General features: G+C 43.3%; 2 protein-coding genes across 3 annotated transcripts in view; both read right to left on the bottom strand.

Annotated features, from left to right (window-relative positions):
- cdk7 (cyclin-dependent kinase 7) overlaps positions 1 to 5,723 on the bottom strand; it is a 76,512-nt gene extending 70,789 nt beyond the window's left edge. For both annotated transcript variants that reach the window (XM_068029449.1, XM_068029447.1), the window contains exon 1: positions 5,618 to 5,723. In XM_068029449.1, coding sequence (XP_067885550.1) covers positions 5,618 to 5,683 — 66 coding nt within the window. In that variant the 5' untranslated portion in view covers positions 5,684 to 5,723. The remainder of the gene's footprint in view (positions 1 to 5,617) is intronic.
- A 10,067-nt stretch (positions 5,724 to 15,790) lies between these two features.
- The window catches only part of kgd4 (alpha-ketoglutarate dehydrogenase subunit 4), a 40,485-nt gene continuing 35,079 nt past the window's right edge, over positions 15,791 to 21,196 (bottom strand). The window contains exon 4 of the mRNA XM_068028803.1: positions 15,791 to 16,886. Within this exon, the coding sequence (XP_067884904.1) occupies positions 16,869 to 16,886 (18 nt within the window). The 3' untranslated portion in view covers positions 15,791 to 16,868. The remainder of the gene's footprint in view (positions 16,887 to 21,196) is intronic.

Here is a 21,196-nt window from a genome sequence, read left to right as displayed (position 1 = left end):
AAAATTCTATGATAATTTCTTAGATATGATATTACTTCACAGAAATTATCCAGCTTATATCACACGTAGGCAGGGTGTTTCATTCTCACCTTCTCCCCTCATAAAGGCATCATTTCCTCATTGGGTTATGATTGGGCAGGGATCAGTTGCCCTCAGGTGTTTCGCCGAAGTCTCAAAAGTGGGTACTGATAACTATTTAACAGCCGGAGGCATCATATACAAGTTTGGTTCTGTCTTCATCCAATATCCACAATGCACACTTCCTGCAGAATTTATTGCATAGTGATTGAAAGTGGGAATCCTGGACAATTTTCCCCTCCATACGGCTGGGAAGCTGAGGCTAACTATAATGCTCATACTACTACCCTGAGTGCAATCAACTAACCTAACAGATTGGCAATTGAATTTGGGATTTTTCTGGTCTTTTTGGCACAGCTACTCGCAGAGTTTAAAGTAATTTTTGGTTGGACAACATTTTCTGTATAACTTTCCTTTTATGCCTGGCTAACATAATTTCTTTTGTAGCAAGTTTAGAGCTGGTTTTTATATTAACAAGATAGAAAAATGTTATACTCTAGAAAGCTTAATATTTTCTATTTCTACATTCCTGTCAAAATTGAATATGTCCTCAATGTTTTAGTTTTTCAATTGCATACATATGTGGTTTTAATCAGAAAGGTTAATATATTCTGTCAATATTAATTGATATTACATGTCACTTTTCTCCTGATATTGTCAAGATATTTGAACACTGAAAATGGTTAGAAAAACTTGGAGAAGGGGAGTATGTTCAAAGCAAAAGCACTCACCACACAGTCCATGTGATTCCTACCTTACAGACATTTCTGATTCCCCAAACTCACCAAGGGAGTCCCATTCAGATGGCATCAACAATTGGACCCATCACCAAGCATTTAAACAGGGAAAAAAGTAGATTGATCGCTCTGCTGAAAACTCCAGTAACATCCAAAGTACACACAGTATGGGCTGCACTGACATAGGCATCATGTTTATATACTTGCAATTTGGCAAAATTGCAAATGAAACTAAATCCCTACTGAATCATGAATATGACTTGCAATTACACTGCAATCCAAAGTAACAATGTGGCTACACTTATCTCAAGAACTGCATAATTGTCTTGCACACCCATGCAGAGGTTTTTCAATCATCTTTGGCGACTAATGAAGGGAGGTGTGGGGTTCAGGAAAGGGTCAATTTAAAAGCAGTATGAGAAATGCTTTTGAGCAGAGTAATGATTTTGGTAAAAATAAGCACAGTGGGTCAAGAAAGGACAGAGAGCTGAACAAAGGTAATAAAGTGACTAAAATGACATCAAGGAAAAATAGAAAAAAGTTAAAGCTTAAAAGTTAAAGCACTATATCTGCATGCGCAAAGTATCACAACCAAATAGACGAAGTAATAGATTAACTAGAAATAAACGGGTTTGATCTAATAGACATTACGGAAACATGGTTAGAGAGCTACCAATGTTGGGAACTAAATATTCCGGGATGCAAAAGACTAGGGTTGTTTTCCCTGGAAAAGAGAAGGATGAAGGGGGACATGATTGAGGTATACAAAATTATGAGGGGCATTGATAGGTTAGATAGGAAGAGACTTTTTCCTTTAGCAGAGGGGTCAATAACCAGGGGGCATAGATTTAAGGTAAGGGGAAGGAGGTTTAGAGGGGATTTGAGGAAAAAAAATTTCATCCAGAGGGTGGTTGGAATCTGGAACACACTGCCTGAAGTGGTGGTAGAGGCAGGAACCCCCACAACATTTAAGAAGTATTTAGATGAGCACTTGAAATACCATAAGCATACAAGGCTACGGGCCAAGTGCTGGAAAATGGGACCAGAATAGTTAGGTGCTTGATGGCCGGCACAGACACGATGGGCCGAAGGGCCTGTTTCTGTGCTGTATAACTCTATGACTCTATGCAAAGGATAGCACAGTAGCAGAGAGAAAGGATCTTAGCTTGGAAAATCAAGATGCAGAATCAGTTTGGGTGGAACTAAGAAACAACAGGGGTAGAAAATACTGGTGGGAGTTTTTGTAGGCCTCCTCATGGTAGTTGTAGCATAGAGCAGAATATAAAACAGGAAATTAGAGGTGCATGTAATCAAGGGGGACTTTAATCCTCATAGACTGTGCCAATCAAATTTGTAACCATCATGTGGAGGATGAGTTCATGGAATGTATAAAAGATAGTTTTCTAGATCAGTATGCCAAGGAACCAACAAAGGAACAGGTTATTTTCTTTTGATCTAGTACTGTACAATGAGACAGGGTTAATTAATAACCTTGTAGTAAAGGGGCCTCTAGGGAAGAATGATCATAATATGATAGAATTTTATATTGAGATTGAGAGCTTAGCTACATCCAAAACTAGGGCCTTAAACCTGAACAAAACAAACTTAGTATGTTATGAGGGGCGAGTTGGTTAAGGTAGATTGGGAAACTAAATTAAAATATATGATGGTTGATAGGAAATGGCAAACATTTAAAGAAATAATTCATAATTTGCAACAAATATACATTCCCTAAAAGGAACAAAGATCCCTGGGGAAAAGTGGTCCAATCAGGACTAACAAGAGAAATTTAAGATAGTATTAGAAGAAGCTTATGATGTTGCCAAAAATAGTAAGCCTTGGGATTGGGAGGATTTTAGAATTCAAGGGATTGACCAAGAAATTGATAAAGGAAAAGAAAACAGAATGAGAGTAAACTAGCAAGAGACATAAAAACAGATTGTAAAAGCTTCTACAGGTATGTGAAAAGGAAGAGATTGGCAAAAGTAAAAGGTGGATCCCTTACAGGCAGGGGCAGGAGAAATTATAATGGGAGTAAGGAAATGGCAGAGAGATAAAACAAATATTCTGTATCTGTCTTCATGAAAGAAGATACAAAAGACATTCCGGAAATAGTGGGGAAGCAAAGGTCTAATGAGAATAAAGAACTTGAAGAAATTAGTATCAGTAAAAAAACTGGAGAAATTAATGGGACTAAAGGCCTAAAAATCCCCTGCACCTGATAGTCTACGTTCTAGGGTTTTAGAAGAGGTGGCTACAGAGATAGCAGATGTATTGGTTTTGCTAGTTCAGAATTCCCTAGATTTTAGAATGCTCCCAGCAGTTTAGAAAGCAGCAAACATAAACCCATTATTAAAGAAAGGAAAGAGAGCGAAATTAGGGAACTATAAACCAGTTATTCTGATATCAATTGTAGGGAAAATGCCAGAATCTATTATTGGGGATGTGGCAACAGAGCACTTAGAAAATCATAATATGATTGGGTTGAATCATCGCGGTTTTATGAAAGGGAAATCATGTTTGACAAATTAAGAGTTTTTTGAGGTTGTAACTGGTAGGGTTGATAAGAGGAATCAGTGAATGGAGTATATTTAGATTTTCAAAAAGCTTTCGATAAGGTGTCACACTATATTACACAAAATTAGGGCTTATACAAACATATGAACACACGAATTAGGAGCAGGAAAAGACTATTAGGCCCCTTGAGCCTGCTCCGCCATTCAACAAGATCATGGCTGATCTGATTGTAACCTCAACTCCACATTCCTGCCTACCCCCATTAACCTTTCACCCCCTTGCTTATCAAGAATCTATCTACCTCTGCCTTAAAAATATTCAAAGACTCTGCTTCCACTGCCTTTAGAGAGAGAGTTCCAAAGACTCATGACCCTCAGAGAAAAAAATTTCTCCTCATCTCTGTCTTAAACAGGAGACCCCTTATTTTTAAACAAATACCCCTAGTTCTAGATTCTCCCACAAGGGAAAACATCCTTTCTACATCCATCCTGTCAAGACCCTTCAGGATCTTATATGTTTCAATAAGTTGCCTCTTACTCTTCTAAACTCCAGCAGATACAAGCCTAGCTTATCCAACCTTTCCTCATAAGACAACCAGCCCATTCCAGGTATTAGTCCAGTAAACCCTCTCTGAATTGCTTCCAACACATTTACATCCTTCCTTAAATAAGGAGACCAATACTGTACACAGTACTCCAGATGTGATCTCACCAATGCTCTGCATAGCTGAAGCATAACCTCCCTACTTTTGTATTCAATTCCCCTCGCAATAAATGATAACATTCTGTTAGCTTTCCTATTACTTGCTGTACCTGCATACTAACCTTTTGCGATTCATTTACTAGCACACCCAGATCCTCTGCATCTCAGACCTCCGCAATCTCTCACCATTTAGATAATATGCTTCTTTATTCTTCCTACCAAAATGGACAATTTCACATTTTCCCACATTATACTCAATTTGCCAGATCTTTGCCCACTCACTTAACCTATCTATATCCCTTTGTAGCCTCCTTATGTCCTCTTCTCAACTTACTTTCCTACCTATCTTCGTGTCATCATCAAACTTAGCAAACATAACTTTGGTCCTTTCATCCAAATCATTTATATAAATTGTAAAAAGTTGAGGCCCCAGCACAGATCCCTGTTGCACACTACTCATAACATCTTGCCAACCAGAAAATGACCCATTTATGCCTACTCTGTTTCCTGTTAGCTAGCCAATCACCTATCCATGCCAATATGTTTTTCCACAATAACCTTTGAGGCACCTTATCAAATGCCTTCTGGAAATCCAAGTACAGTACAGCCCCTTTATCTACAGCACATGTTACTTCTTCAAAGAACTCCAATAAATTGGTTAAACATGATTTCCCTTTCACAAAACCATGTTGACTCTGCCTGATTACTTTGAATGTTTTGAAGTACCCTGCTAGAACATCTTTAATAATAGCTTCTAACATTTTCCCTATGACAGATGTTAAACCAACTGGCCTGTAGTTTCCTGCTTTTTGTCTCCTTCCCTTTTTGAATAAAGGAGTTACACTGGCTATTTTTGAGGGGAACATATTAGCACGGATTTAGGACTGGTTAACAGACAAAACACGGTTAGCAGTAGTCCTTCTTGAATACAGGGGTTTGCTACTTTCCAGTCTGATGGAATCTTTCCAGAATCTATCGAATTTTGAAAAGTTAACACCAACGCATCTACTACCTCATTAGCCACCTCTTTTAAGACCCTAGGATGAAACCCATCAGGACCTGGGGACTTGTCAGCCCGGTGACTCTGACTTCAACACCTGTGACCGACATCGGAGTCCATTAAGCCTGTTGGCAGAGTTGGGGAGTTCACAATGTTTATCATTCCAGATATTAAAACGAATGTTGATATATAATTCAAACTCCGATAGCTAGGTGTTAAACTCATTTGTTTGGAATCCACTTTTAAATTCCCTTCAACTACTTAATTCTGTATATAAAATATTCGCTACAAAAATAGAATTATGTTCCTTTCTGCAGTTGTTATTGCGCTGAGTGCATTGATCTCTGCCTGTTATAGCAGGAATGAATGAAACCCACAATTATTTGCTCAGAATTGAATAAAACTCCAGCTTTCAAGTAAAATGCTGTTATAAGCCATGAGAAATATAGCAATCGACTGCAATCAGTGTCCTCCATCAGTAATAAAGCATTAAATGGCCCAGGCTGAGCCCTGCACCTGACTGCTCTATTGCTAAAGGCTGTGTTTAATTATTTGCAGGAGATAGCAGCGGGGCAAGCCTCACCTGTCCCTCTCCCAGAAAGTCAAGCTTCTCGTAACGCTTGGCCCTGGACCTGACATCCACCGCCATCACTCATAGAAACGGTCGAAACTTTGCAGCATAGCTTCCGGCCCAGCGCTCGTCACTTCCGGATTCTGGCCCCCGGAAACCGACCTGGTTGCCACGCAACAGCAGTCAAGCAATCAACTCAAAGCTACCATTCAAAATCATCAAGACAATCTACCATTGGCAAAAGGGACAGTCTCAACACTACTAGTAAGCACTATGCATTAAAAAAGTATATACAGAGCTCCCAACCTCAAGGAAATGTGTGAAGTGAAGAATTATGATCAAAAAGATGATACTGCAGATTTCAAACCCCTTTTAAAAATATGGGGCTGTGTTTACTTTACGTGGTGGGGTTCCTCAAAATTGTGCATGGAAACCAAAGTGAGAAAAGTGGGTGCGTTTATATAGCGCTGTTCACAACCTCAGGATGTCCCAAAGAGCTTGCAGCGAATGAAGTACTCTTGTGCATCCCCACTTTCCTTCACCCCATCATTGATGGTTGTGCCTTTGGCTGCCAGGCACTAAGTTATGGATTTCCCTCTCTAAATCTCACCTTTTTTTAAGACACTTCTTGAAACCGACCTCTTTGGCAAGCTTTTGGTCCCCTGTCCTAATATCTCCTTGATCTATACAGGACTGCAAGAGCTGAATGTTCGAGGAGAGGTGAGAGTAACTGCCCCAATAAAAAGATAACATTTGACTGAGTGTGGTACCAAGGAGCCATAGCAAAATGGAGCTTAATGGGAAACCCTGGCACATGGGAAAACGGTCATGATTGTCCAGAGGGTGAAGTGGGAGTGATTGCCCTTGATATCAAGGCAGCATTTACAAACATATGAATTAGGAGCAGGAGGAGGCCATTTGGCCCCTCAAGCCTGCTCCGCCATTTAATAAGATCATGGCTGATGTGATTGTGGCATCAACTCTATTTTCCTGTTTACCCCTACCCTTTGACTCCCTTGTCAATCAAAAATCTGTAACTCGGCCTTAAAAATATTCAATGACCTTGCCTCCACTGCTCTATGGGGAAGAGAATTCCACGGACTAACGGCCCTCTAAGAGAAAAATTTCTCAAAACTGTTCTAAATGGGAGACTCCTTATTTTTAAACTGTGACCCCCAGTTCTAGTCTCTCCCACAAGGGGAAATATCCTCCCAGCATCCACCCTGTCAAGTCCCCGCAGGATCTTATATGTTTCAATAAGATCACCTCACATTCTTCTAAACTCTAATGGATACAGGCCCAACCTGTCCAAACTTTCCTCATAAGATAACCCCTTCATCCCAGGAATCAGGTGTGTGAACCTTTTCTGAACTGCTTCTAATGCAATTATATCCTTTCCAAGGAACCCTAGCACAATTGAAGTCAATGGGAATTGGGAGGAAAACTCTCCACTGATTGGAGTCATACCTAGCACAAAGGAAAATGGTTGTAGTGGTTGGAAAACAATCATCTCAGCTCCAGGGCATTGCTGCAGGAGTTCTTTAGGGTAGTGTCCGAGGCCCAATTATCTTCAGCTGCATCATCAATGACCTTCCCTCCAACATAAGGTCAGAAGTGGGGATGTTTGTTGATGATTGCGCAGTGTTCAGTATCATTCGCAACTACTCAAATACTGAAAGAGTTCATGCCTGCATGCAACAAAAGCTGGATAACATTCAGGCTTGGGCTGATAACTGTCAAGTAACACAAGTATCATGTCCAACAAGAGAGAATCTAACCATCTCCCCTTGACATTCAACAGCATTCCCATCACCAAATACCCCACCAACATCCTGGGGATTACCATTGACCAGAAACTTAACTGGACCAGCCAGATAATGCTGTGGCTGCAAGAGCAGGTCAGAGGCTGGGTTTTCTGTGGTGAATAGCTCACCTGGTGACTCCTTACAGCTTTTCACCACAGACAAGGCACAAGTCAGGAGTGCAACAGAATACTCTCCACTTGCCTGGACAAGTGCAGCTCCAATGATACTGAAGAAGCTCGACACCATCCAGGACAAAGCAGCTTGCTTGATCGGCACACCTTCCACTACCTTAAACATTCACTCCCTCCACTACCCATGCATAGTGGCTGCAGTGTGTACCATGTGCAAGATGCGCTGCAATAACTCACCAAAGGTTGTTCGACAACACCTTTTAAACCTGCGACCTCTACCACCTAGAAGAGCAACAGCAACAGATGCATGGGAACATCACCACCTGCAAGTTCCCCACCAAGTCGCACACCATCCTGACTTGGAACTATATCTCCATTCCTTCACTGTAGCAGGGTTAAAATCCTGGAACTTCCACACACATAGAGCCATAGAATCATTTACAGCACAGAAGGAAGCCATTTGACCCATCGAGTCCATGCCAGCTCTCCGCGGAGCTATGCAGTCAGTCCCACTCCCCAGCTCAATCCCCATAGCCTTGCAAGTCTATTTCTCTCAGGTGGCCATCCAACTTCCTCTTGACGTCATTGATCCACCCTTGTGGGCAGTGAGCTCCAGGTTATTAACCATCCTTTCTTTGGGCCTCCTTATCTCGAGAGACAATGGATACGCGCCTGGAGGTGGTCAGTGGTTTGTGAAGCAGCGCCTGGAGTGGCTATAAAGGCCAATTCTGGAGTAACAGGCTCTTCCACAGGTGCTGCAGAGAAATTTGTTTGTTGGGGCTGTTGCACAGTTGGCTCTCCCCTTGCGCCTCTGTCTTTTTTCCTGCCAACTACTAAGTCTCTTCGACTCGCCACAATTTAGCCCTGTCTTTATGGCTGCCCGCCAGCTCTGGCGAATGCTGGCAACTGACTCCCACGACTTGTGATCAATGTCACACGATTTCATGTCGCGTTTGCAGACGTCTTTATAACGGAGACATGGACGGCCGGTGGGTCTGATACCAGTGGCGAGCTCGCTGTACAATGTGTCTTTGGGGATCCTGCCATCTTCCATGCGGCTCACATGGCCAAGCCATCTCAAGCGCCGCTGACTCAGTAGGGTGTATAAGCTGGGGATGTTGGCCGCTTCAAGGACTTCTGTGTTGGAGATATAGTCCTGCCACCTGATGTCAAGTATTCTCCGAAGGCAGCGAAGATGGAATGAATTGAGACGTCGCTCTTGGCTGGCATACGTTGTCCAGGCCTCGCTGCCGTAGAGCAAGGTACTGAGGACACTAACCATCCACTGTCAAAAAAAGTTCTTCCTCATATTCCCCCTGCATCTTTTGTGCAAAACTTTTAATTGGACTGCAGCGGTTCAAGAAGGCAGCTCACCATCACCTTCTCAAGGGCAATTAGGGATGGGCAATAAATGCTGGCCTAACCAGCGCGTACCCACATCCCATGAATAATTATATTAAAAAAAATAATTGTAGCCTCAGAATAATATTTCAGAGCAGTATCATTGTACCAAACATCTTCTTTAGCAACTGTATTACTGCCATTTCCTTAATGTAAACAAACAGATGAGTTTAACAGATTTCACACTTTATGAGCTTACCCATATGAAATTGGCAAGGAATGCTTAGTGTGCTCTGGTATTTAAAGGTAGCTTTTAAAGCTTGTATGGCAGGATTTTTATATGGCATTTTTGATGGGCTATTTGATAGTTGAACTTCTAATTGCTTGATTTTTGTTTGTGGGATATTTACGATCAAAAATCAGATTATTGTAACTTATATGACTATTTCTTTCTGTTACATTCTTTGGAAGCTTTAGAAGAGGATGTAAGAAGAGATGCAATATGATTTTCTTGCACAGAGATGGACTTCCCACACAGCTGTGTGCATAGATCCTGGCACACCTGTACGGAAATGCCCAAAAACAACTGTTTTCACAGTTTCTACTTCACTAGGAAGGCATTGAGGGAGTTGTACTATGTGCTGCAACCTGACCTAAACAAGGTCACTGCAGCCATGAATTTTTATTCCTCCAGCCCCTTTCTAGTTGCCTCAGGTGATAACATCAGTTAATCTGCAGTGCACCGATTCATGGATGTGTTGTTCCCCAGGGCAGACTTAATTACTTTGCCCATTCAAAACTAGTAGCATAAGAGCGCACAGCAATTTTTGCACATCGCAGTATTCCCAAATGTGTTATTGATGTGTTTCGGCTAGGTGGTTCGGGGTGTGGGTGGTTCCTACTGTTCATCTCCCAACAGACCGCAGCAAGTGTTTTGTTACTAGGGTTTTAACCCCTTGCATTTAATTTGTCAAATAAACAGACAGCGGCATGTTTTCTTATAGGTTTAAAACAGCAGATTAACTATTTATTGAGCAATTTTCATTCCCGAAATGGTCGCAAACACACCCATACATACATTCACTCGCACACAGACAAGCACAAACCCACACAAGGATAGAGAGGAAAAGGGTAAGTGGTTTGAAGTGAGGTAGATGTTTGGGGTTCACAATAAACTTGCTGAATCTTCTCGGAGGACAGTTTCTGTTTAAAGTTGCAGGCCTGGGTTGTTTGTAGATTTTTCTGGTGGTTGAGACTTCAGTCTGGAGGCAGTGATCACTTTCAGTTCTCTGCTGCAACAAGTTGAAGTGTAGAATTCACTGCAGGCCTCTTCTTTGGCTTTTGCTGGATCTCTCTCAGCTCCCGGCTGGACAGGCGTTTGTGATATTTGTTCTGATCTCTCCTTCTCTCTCCAGAGAGATACTTTTTAAGATCAAAATCTCTCACATGTTGCCTCTGTTGGAAGACGCAGATCCCCCTCTGTGCGGTGACCAACAATGGACCAGGATGTGGCTACTTCACACCTTCTTTGCTTCAGAGGAACCTATTTAATTCAAAAATGGCTCTTGATGGGTTCAGGATGGGTGTAATTGAGACCTCTTAGCTTGGAAAGTATCCTTTTTTCCTTAACAGACAGTAAGACAGTTTGAATATACAGGGCCAGGTCGTTTGACCTTCAGTGGCCATTCTGCAACACATTGTCCGCCTTTTAGAAACTAAAGTGAAGCCCCCTAAAGATTTCCTTAATGGTATTGTCAGTCCCAACACTACACAAATCAGAAGTGGGAACTCAGCTTGATTTTGTCCTGTAGTGCCCCGACTACTATCCTATGAGATCAGCAAATTCAGCACACATTAGGGATTAAACCTGGGACCTTCCTGATCAGTGTAGCTGAGTTACACACTAAGCCATAATGGGAGCCTCCAAAAAAGTTTTTTTTTCATAAAATGATTTAGCAAATATTGTATGAGTCCTTCACACGGCCATATTGCATTTACCTCAAGCAGCCTTCTCTGAACTCAATTTTTGTTTTACTGCTTGCTTAATACAAAAGCAAGTAATCACTTAATCAGCATGATGGTTGATAACTAGTGAAATATAACAAATCCACTTGGTTGAAGCACTGATACTTTCTAATTGTGATTTTCAGTTTTTACGGTAACTTTTAAAGTCAGCTTTGAGGGCTTTGTCTGTGCAAGATAAAATCCAATGTATTACCACAAAACAGCATAAATAAAACAAAATTTAGAATAGCTCATACTATATAATGTATTACATAATTTGTCTCTGCATCCCTGAATATAAACAATACCTCAATATGTTAAAGATTTACGTATAAGCTTTACAAGTGTTTGGCATCCTTTTGTAATGTCTTCTGCTTTGGGACATCTATCCACCTCTCCACATCCTTTGTTTTGACTATGAGTGGAAGGTAGCCTGTCCTTGGATCTCTGTCAATGTAGTTGTTGTGTATAGTAGTGTCCAGATTAATTCATCCAGTGCTGACGAGAATTCTTTCAACTCCCCACATGGATGAAGAGAAGTGAATAAAGTTGAAACAACAGGTTTAAGTTTAGATCCCAGAGAAAACTCGAGCAACCAGATCTTGCTTAAAATTCATCTGAAGAGATGTTGAATAATTCCAAATTGCACCCCCTTTCCCTTCCCTCTCCCTCCATGAAATCACAGTTTACTTGTTAGGGCCCCTGCTCAGGGATAGGAGCTAACTACCCCACTGCCTTGTGGGCATCTCAGGAGAGACCAAGGCTAAGGGAGTAAACCCTAATAGAAAATCCAGAGCAGAAGCCCTAAGACGGTCATGTGTCACCTTTGGCATGTTTCCGGCAGCCATACCGGTGCCAAATGTCATGCTCTGCACTCCTTTGGCCCCCACTACGAAGGCCAAGAGGGGGTTGTTGACGCTTGGGCAACTCACAACCTCCATACATCCGCCCAGGCATGCGCCATAGAGAGGTCACTCCATAGTCGCCTCACAGCGACCAAAACAACACGGAAGGCAGCAGTTACGGGTTATAAGTCCAGCTCAATTGGCGTAGAGATTGGGTGCCATGGGTTGCCTTTGTCAGTGGGAGAGGCCATCGCTTCTGGTCTCAAACCGGGCAGCCCCCGTTCAGAAAGGTTCTGTCCCACCACAGTCCACCTGCTTCAATGGGTGCTTGGAGCTCAGGGTCATTGCCCTACAAGTGGACTGTAACACCGCACCAAATAGCACGACAGAAAAATGAAAGAAGGTACCAGCCCTTCATTTTGCAAGCTGGAACGTCAGAACTGTGTGTCCTGGCCTGTCGGAAGACCGCCATCATTAACAACGAGCTCAGTAGACTCAATGTGGATATTGCAGCACTTCAGGAGACACGCCTCCCTGCGAGCAGATCTCTAAGAGAGCAAGACTACACCTACTACTGGCAGGGTAGGGATCCTGAAGAACCAAGACAGCATGGAGTGGGCTTCACCATCAGAAACTCTTTGCTCAGCATGATAGAGCAACCTCCAAATGGCATACTGTCCAGTACACCTACTCAGCATCTATGCTTCAACTCTCTACTCCCCACCTGAAGTTAAAGACCAGTTCTACGAGGAACTCCATAATATCATTAGTAGCATTCCTAATAACGAACATTTGTTCCTGCTGGGGGACTTTAACACCAGCGTTGGGGCCAACCATGACTCTCCTGCCTTGGGCGCTATGGCATTGGAAGGATGAATGAGAATGGACAGAGGCTGCTGGAGTTGTGTACCTATCACAATCTCTACATCACCAACTCGTCCTTTCATCCTTAACCCTGTCAACAGGTTTCATGGAGGCACCAAGATCACGTCGTTGGCACCAGCTGGACCTCATCGTCACAAGGCGAGCCTCGACAAACAGTGTCCAAACCTAGCTTCCACAGTGCGGACTGCGACACCGACCACTCCCTGGTGTGCAGCAAAGTTAGACTCAAACCAAAGAAGCTACATCACTCCAAGCACATCAACACTAACAGAATTTCTTATCCACAGCTGTTAAATAAGTTTCTAAATTCACTTGAAAAAGCCCTACAAAACACTCCTGCAGGGGATGCAGAGACCAAGTGGGCCCACATCAGAGACGCCATCTATGACTCAGCAATGACCATCTTTGGCAAACATGAGAAGCAGAATGCAGACTGATTTCAATCTCACTTTGAAGAGCTGGAACCTGTCATAGCCGCTAAGCACACTGCACTGTTGAACTACAAGAAAGCCCCCAGCGAGTTAACATCCGTAGCACTTAAAAGTAGCTAGAAACACTGCACAAATAACAGCCAGACGCTGTGCAAATGACTACTAGCAACACCTATGCAGTCGTATTCAGCTGGACTCCGACACTGGAAACATCAGAGGAATGTATGATGGCATTGAGAGTGCTTTTGGGCCAACCATCAAGAAGATTCCCCCCCCCACCCCACCTCAAGTCTAAATCAGGGGACACGATCACTGATCAACGCAAGCAAATGGACCGCTGGGTGGAGCACTACCTAGAACTGTACTCCAGGGAAAATGTGGTCACTGATACCACCCTCAATGCAGCCCAGTCTCTGCCTGTCATGGATGAGCTGGACGAACCACCAACAAAATCAGAACTCAGTGATGCCATTGATTCTCTAGCCAGTGGAAAAGCCCCTGGAAAGGATGGCATTACCCCTTAAATTAAGAATGCCAAGCCTGCTATACTCTCAGCACTCCATGAACTGCTTTGCTTGTGCTGGGATGAGGAAGCAGTACCACAGGACATGCGCGATGCCAATATCACCCTCTACAAGAATAAGGGTGACCGTGGTGACTGCAACAACTACCTTGCAATCTCCCTGCTCAGCAAAGTGGGGAAAGTCTTCACTCGAGTCATTTTAAACAGACTCCAGAAGCTGGCTGAGCGTGTCTGCCCTGAGGCACAGTGTGGTTTTCGAGCAGATAGATCCACCATTGACATGCTGTTCTCCCTTTGCCAGCTACAGGAGAAAATGCCGCGAACAACAGATGCCCCTCTACGTTGCTTTCATAGATCTCATCAAAGCCTTTGACCTAGTCAGCAGATGTGGTCTGTTCAGACTACTAGCAAAGATCGGATGTCCACCAAAGCGGCATGATCTCATTCCATGACAATATGAAAGGCACAATTCTGCCTCATCAGACCCCTTTCCTATCCTGAGTGGCGTGAAACAGGGCTATGTTCTCGCACCTACACTGTTTGGGATCTTCTTCTCACACATGCGTTCAAGTCTTCAGAAGGAGGAATTTTCCTCCACACAGATCAGATGGCAGGTTGTTCAACCTTGCCTGTCTTAGAGCAAAGACCAAAGTACGGAAGGTCCTCATCAGGGAACTCCTCTTTGCTGACGATGCTGCATTAACATCCCACACAGAAGAGTGTCTGCAGAGACTCATCGACAGGATTGTGGCTGCCTGCAACGAATTTGGCCTAACCATCAGCCTCAAGAAAACGAACATCATGGGACAGGATGTCAGAAATGCTCCATCCATCAATATCGGCGACCACGCTCTGGAAGTGGTTCAAGAGTTCACCTACCTAGGCTCAACTATCACTAGCAACCTGTCTCTCAATGCAGAAATCAACAAGTGCATGGGAAAGGCATCCGCTGCTATGTCCAGACTGGCCAAGAGGGTGTGGGCAAATGGCGCACGGATACGGAACACTAAAGTCCAAGTGTATCAAGCCTGTGTCCTCAGTACCTTGCTCTACAGCAGCGAGGTCTGGAAAACATATGTCAGCCAAGAGCGACGTCTCAACTCATTCCATCTTTGCTGTGTCTGGAGAATCCTTGGCATCAGGTGGCAGGACCGTATCTCCAACGCAGAAGTCCTCGAGGCGGCCAACATCCCCAGCATATACACCCTACTGAGCCAGCGGCGCTTGAGATGGCTTGGCCACGTGAACCGCATGGAAGATGGCAGGATCCCCAAGGATGCATTGTATAGTGAGCTCATCACTGGTATCAGACCCACTGGCCGTCCATGTCTCCGCTTTAAAGACGTCTGCAAACGCGACATGAAGTCCTGTAACATTGACAAGTCGTGGGAGTCAGTTGCCAGTGATCGCCAGAGCTGGTGGACAGCCATAAAGGCGGGGCTAAAGAGTGGTGAGTCGAAGAGACTTAGCAGTTGGCAGGAAAAGAGACAAGCGTGAGGAGAGAGTCAACTGTGTAACAGCCCCGAAAGCTAATTTTATCTGCAGCACCTGTGGAAGAGTCTGTCACTCTAGAATGCAGCTCCAACAAAATTCAAGAAGCTTGACACCATCCAGCCCGCTTGATTGGCACCCCATCTACAAACATTCACTCCCTCCACCACCGATGCACAGTGGCAGCAGTGTGTACCATCTACAAGATGCACTGCAGCAATGCACCAAGGCTCCTTAGACAGCACCTTTCAAACCTGCGACCTCTACCAACTAGAAGGACAAGGGCAGCAAATACATGGGAACACCACCACCTGCAAGTTCCCCTCCAAGTCACACACCATCCTGACTTGGAACTATATCGCCGTTCCTTCACAGTCGCTGGGTCAAAATCCTGGAACTCCCTTTCTAACAGCACTGTGGGTCTACCTACCCCACATGGACTGCAGCGGTTCAAGAAGGCAGCTCACCACCACCTTCTCAAGGGCAATTAGGAATGGGTAATAAATGCTGGCCTGGCCAGCGTCACCCACATCCCATGAATGAATTTTTTTTTTTTAAATTGGCGTTTATAGCCACTCCAGGCACTGCTTCACAAACTACCACCACCTTTAGGCGCTTACCCATTGTCTCTCGCGACAAGGAGGCCAAAGACGACGACATGGAAATTAATAGTTTGTGATCATATTTCATACCAGTCTATTGCACAAGACATTAAAAACTTAAATCACATTTAAATTCCTTAAATTTTTATTCATAATTTTGAAGACATGACAGTAACAGATGCAATACAGTATACAGTTTATCTCCATATATTTCTGTACAATGCTTCTCCCCCATACATTAAAATTCCTGCACTCGGCTGATAAATCTAAATTTTACATGCAGGTGATGGTAACATCCTGTAACTCAGTCTTATGTACATTATTTTCTAGTTTCCTACATTGTCAAATCATTATTCTACAAATCTTTGAGGCAAATATGGTGCTGCAAGGTACACTTAATATATAAACACTCAATTAAAAACTAATTCTCTTAGAGTGCATAATTCAATGCTTACTTCAGCAATAGGTTTAAATTCATCTTTAGCAACTGCTGTACTGAAAACAAAGATGGATAATACTTTTTTTAAAAAAAAGTAGAACTAAGCATTTAAATCTGCCAATGTACTTTACATTTAAACAGAGTATTGACAATATGCCAGAATTATATCATTCCATAGGCTCTCAAATTAGTGGACTCAATAGCATTTTTTTGAAAACATTGTGATACACTAATTATTGGGAACCATGTATATTGAATTTCCTAATTTTAAATATGTTATGAAATTTTATTGAACTTTGAAAATAAGAATGGTGCCATGTTTTGTGCTGCATATGTTTTACATATGACAATTAAAAAGTGTATTGAAAATCAAAATATTGAAATTATAATTTGGAGGATCTTTATAGAAGAATTGCCTTAAAATGGGGTAAGAAATAATATATCTTTACTGAATTTTACCAGGAACAGAACACCTGGAGATGAAATATGAAATGCTGTTTAATTTCACCAAATCTTTCCTATGAAAATCAATGAGCATGGTTTGGGGAATACACCAGGATGTTTCTACTTTTATGAAATGCAACAAGTTTTCAACATTTATTGAATATTGTGGTATGTACATCCATTCAACCCAAGGACATGTAGTCAGCGCAATGATATGAAGTGTATTCAAAAGGATTGCAATTATATCCACAGCTTGGAAATCTGTCAAAAATCAGGAAACAGTGGAAGCAGCCACTGATGAATGACAGAATTAAGCAGTTGTCTACTCAGGTCCTCCACGCTGTAAAACAAAAATATGGTAGTAAGTGTGAAGTTCAACATACTTTAACAATTACTCAACCAAAACAGACTAAAATATGCATCATTAAACACAGGAACAGAAAATGCTGGAAATACTCAGCTGGTCTGGCAGCATCTGTGGAGGGAGAAACAGAGTGAACATTTCAGGTCGATGACCTCTGATCAAAACATCGATCTGAAACATTAACTCTTATTGCTCTCTTCATAGATGCTGCCAGACCTGCTGAGTATTTCTAGCACTTTGTTTTTATTTCAGATTTCCAGCATTTGCAGTATTTTGCTTTTGCATTATTAAACAAATAGCCAATTAAATTTGTTACAGTGGGTCAAATGGCCTCCTTCTGTGCTTTATCCTTGAGTTCATTAAAATTAATATTATTCATTCCACTAAAATTCCATATTGATCAGAGTTGGGGTTCTAAACAAAAACTATATATTCTCAGATTGGTTCATGAACTTGGAAAATTTCAGATTGCAGTGAAGTCAATATATCAAAGTTCACGGGACCTGGCTAAAACATTTATTATATAGAGATTTCTGCTTCTCTCCTAATCCTGTACAACCTAATTGTCTAGTTTGGATAGGATGTCTGCATTTGCTACATAGACCATAGGAGGTATTCCTAAACGTGATCCAATATGGTTTTTTTTTTTTTTTAAAACCTCCTACCTGAACTCCAGTACCAAACTGCAACTTCCCCTACCTAACTGTGGTTCAGATAATGGAGGCTGGCTGATTGGGATTAGGTAGGAGAGACCAGCAGAATGGTGCTGGAGTCAAGGTAGGAGGCTTACAAAAAATAGATATTGGAGCCGTATCATTGACAGTGCTATCAAGAGGCACTTGCTTAGCAATAACCTGCTCAGTGATGCTTAGTTTGGGTTTCGCCAGGGCCACTCAGTTCCTGACCTCATTACAGCCTTGGTTCAAACATGGACAAAAGAGCTGAACTCATGAAGTGAGAGTGACTGCCCTTGACATCAAGGCAGCATTTGACGGAGTATGACATCAAGGAGCCCTAGCAAAACTGAAGTCAATGGGAATCCGGGGGAAAACTCTCCACTGGTTGGAGTCATAACTAGAACAACAAAGAACAGTACAGAAACAAAAACAAGAAATGCTGGATTCACTCAGCAGGTCTGGCAGCATCTGTGGAAAGAGAAGCAGAGTTAACGTTTCGGGTCAGTGACCCTTCTTCGGAAGGTTCCGAAGAAGGGTCACTGACCCGAAACGTTAACTCTGCTTCTCTTTCCACAGATGCTGCCAGACCTGCTGAGTGAATCCAGCATTTCTTGTTTTTGTTTCTGATTTCCAGCATCCGCAGTATTTTGCTTTTATTTTAAAGAACAGTACAGCACAGGAACAGGCCATTCGGCCCTCCAAGCCTGCGCCGATCTTGATGCCTGCCTAAACTAACACCTTCTGCACTTCCGGGGCCCATATCCCTCTATTCCCTTCCTATTCATATATTTGTCAAGATGTCTCTTAAACGTCGCTATCGTATCTGCTTCCACCACCTCCCCTGGCAGCAAGTTCCAGGCACTCACCACCCTCTATGTAAAAAAACTTGCCTCGCACATCCCCTCTAAACTTTGCCCCTCGCCCCTTAAACCTATGTCCCCTAGTAACTGACTCTTCCACCCTGGGAAAAAGCTTCTGACTTTCCACTCTGTCCATGCCACTCATAACTTCGTAAACCTCTATTATGTCACCCCTCCACCTCCGTCGTTCCAGTGAAAACAATCCGTGTTTTTCCAACCTCTCCTCATAGCTAATGCCCTCCAGACCAGGCAACATCCTGGTAAACCTCCTCTGTACCCTCTCCAAAGCCTCCACGTCCTTCTGGTAGTGTGGCGACCAGAATTTCACGCAATATTCTAAGTGTGGCCTAACTAAGGTTCTGTACAGCTGCAACATGACTTGCCAATTTTTATACTCTATGCCCCGACCGAAGGCAAGCATGCCGAATGCCTTCTTGACTACCTTATCCACCTGCGTTGCCACTTTCAGTGACCTGTGGACCTGTACGCCCAGATCTCTCTGCCTGTCAATACTCCTAAGGGTTCTGCCATTTACTGTATACCTCCCACCTGCATTAGACCTTCCAAAATGCATTACCTCACATTTGTCCGGATTAAACTCCATCTGCCGTTTCTCCGCCCAAGTCTCCAACCGATCTATATCCTGCTGTATCCTCTGACAATCTTCATCACTATCCGCAACTCCACCAACCTTTGTGTCGTCCGCAAACTTACTAATCAGACCAGCTACATTTCCCTCCAAATCATTTATATATACTACAAACAGCAAAGGTCCCAGCACTGATCCCTGCGGAACACCACTAGTCACATCCCTCCATTCAGAAAAACACCCATCCACTGTTACCCTCTGTCTTCTGTGACTGAGCCAGTTCTGTATCCATCTTGCCAGCTCACCTCTGATCACGTGTGACTTCACCTTTTGCACCAGTCTGCCATGTGGGACCTTGTCAAAGGCTTTACTAAAGTCCATATAGACAACATCCACCGCCCTTCCCTCGTCAATCATCTTCGTCACTTACTCAAAAAACTCAATCAAATTAGTAAGACACGACCTCCCCTTCACAAAACCATGAATAAGTTCGTTTGTTTCCAAATGGGAGTAAATCCTGTCCCGAAGAATCCTCTCTAATAATTTCCCTACCACTGACGTAAGGCTCACCGGCCTATAATTTCCTGGATTATCCTTACCACCCTTCTTAAACAAAGGAACAACATTGGCTATTCTCCAATCCTCTGGGACCTCACCTGTAGCCAATGAGGATGCAAAGATTTCTGTCAAGGCCCCAACAATTTCTTCCCTTGCCTCCCTCAGTATTCTGGGGTAGATCCCATCAGGCCCTGGGGACTTATCTACCTTAATGCTTTGCAAGACACCCAACACCTCCTCCTTTTTGATAATGAGATGACAGACTATCTGCACTCCCTTCCTTGGGCTCATCATCCACCAAGTCCTTCTCCTTGGTGAAAACTGATGCAAAGTACTCATTTAGCACCTCACCCATTTCCTCTGGCTCCACGCATAGATTCCCATCTCTGTCCTCGAGCGGGCCAACCCTTTCCCTGGTTACCCTCTTGCTCTTTATATATGTATAAAAAGCCTTGGGATTTTCCTTAATCCTGTTTGCCAATGACTTTTCATGACCCCTTTTAACCCTCCTAACTCCTTGCTTAAGTTCCTTCCTACTGTCTTTATATTCCTCAAGTGCTTCATCTGTTCTGAGCCTTCCAGCCTTTACAAATGCTTCCTTTTTCTTTTTGACTGGGCTCACAATATCCCGTGTTATCCAAGCTTCCCGAAACTTGCCAAACTTGTCTTTCTTTCTCACAGGACCATGCTGGTCCTGGATTCTAATCAGCTGACGTTTGAAAGACTCCCACAAAGGAGCGCAAAGGAAGATGGTTATGGTTGTTGGAGATCAATGATCTCAGCTCCAGGACATCACTGCAGGAGTTCCTCAGGGTAGTGTCCTAGGCCCAAGGCCCAACCATCTTCAGCTGCTTCATGAATGACCTTCCTTCAATCACAAAGGTCAGAAGTGGGGATGTTCGCTGATGATTGCACAATGTTCAGTACCATTCACAACTCCTCAGATACTGAAGCAGTCTGTGTAGAAATGCAGCAAGGCCTGGACAATATCCAGGCTTGGGCTGATAAGTGGCAAGTAACATTTGTGCCACACTAGTGCCAGGCAATGACCATCTCCAACGAGAGAGAATCTAACCATCTCCCCTTGACATTCAAAGGCATTACGATTACTGAATCCCCCACTAACATCCTAGGGGCTACTATTGACCAGAAATTGAACTGGAGTAGCCATATAAATACTGTGGCTACAAGAGCACATCAGAGGCTACGAATCCTGCGGCAAGTAACTCACCTCTTGACTCCCCAAAGCCTGTCCACCCATCTACAAGGCACAAGTCAGGAGTGTGATGGAATACTCTCCGCTTGCCTGGATGGGTGCAGCTCCAACAACACTCAAGAAGCTCGACACCATCCAGAACTATGCAGCCCGCTTGATTGGTACCCCATCCGCAAACATTCACTCCCTCCACCACCGACGCACAGTAGCAGCAGTGTGTACCATCTACAAGATGCACTGCTGCAACGCACCATGGCTCCTTAGGCAACACCTTCCAAACCCACAATCTCCACCATCTCGAAGGACAAGGGCAGCAAATGCATGGGAACACAACCTGCAAGTTCCCCTCCAAATCACACACCATCCTGACTTGGAAGTATATCGCC

The sequence above is a fragment of the Heterodontus francisci genome, chromosome 4 (assembly GCF_036365525.1).
Source record: "Heterodontus francisci isolate sHetFra1 chromosome 4, sHetFra1.hap1, whole genome shotgun sequence".
NCBI lineage: Eukaryota > Metazoa > Chordata > Chondrichthyes > Heterodontiformes > Heterodontidae > Heterodontus > Heterodontus francisci.
The sequence above is the reverse complement of the archived record's forward strand: the minus strand, read 5'-3'. Positions and strand labels throughout refer to the sequence as shown.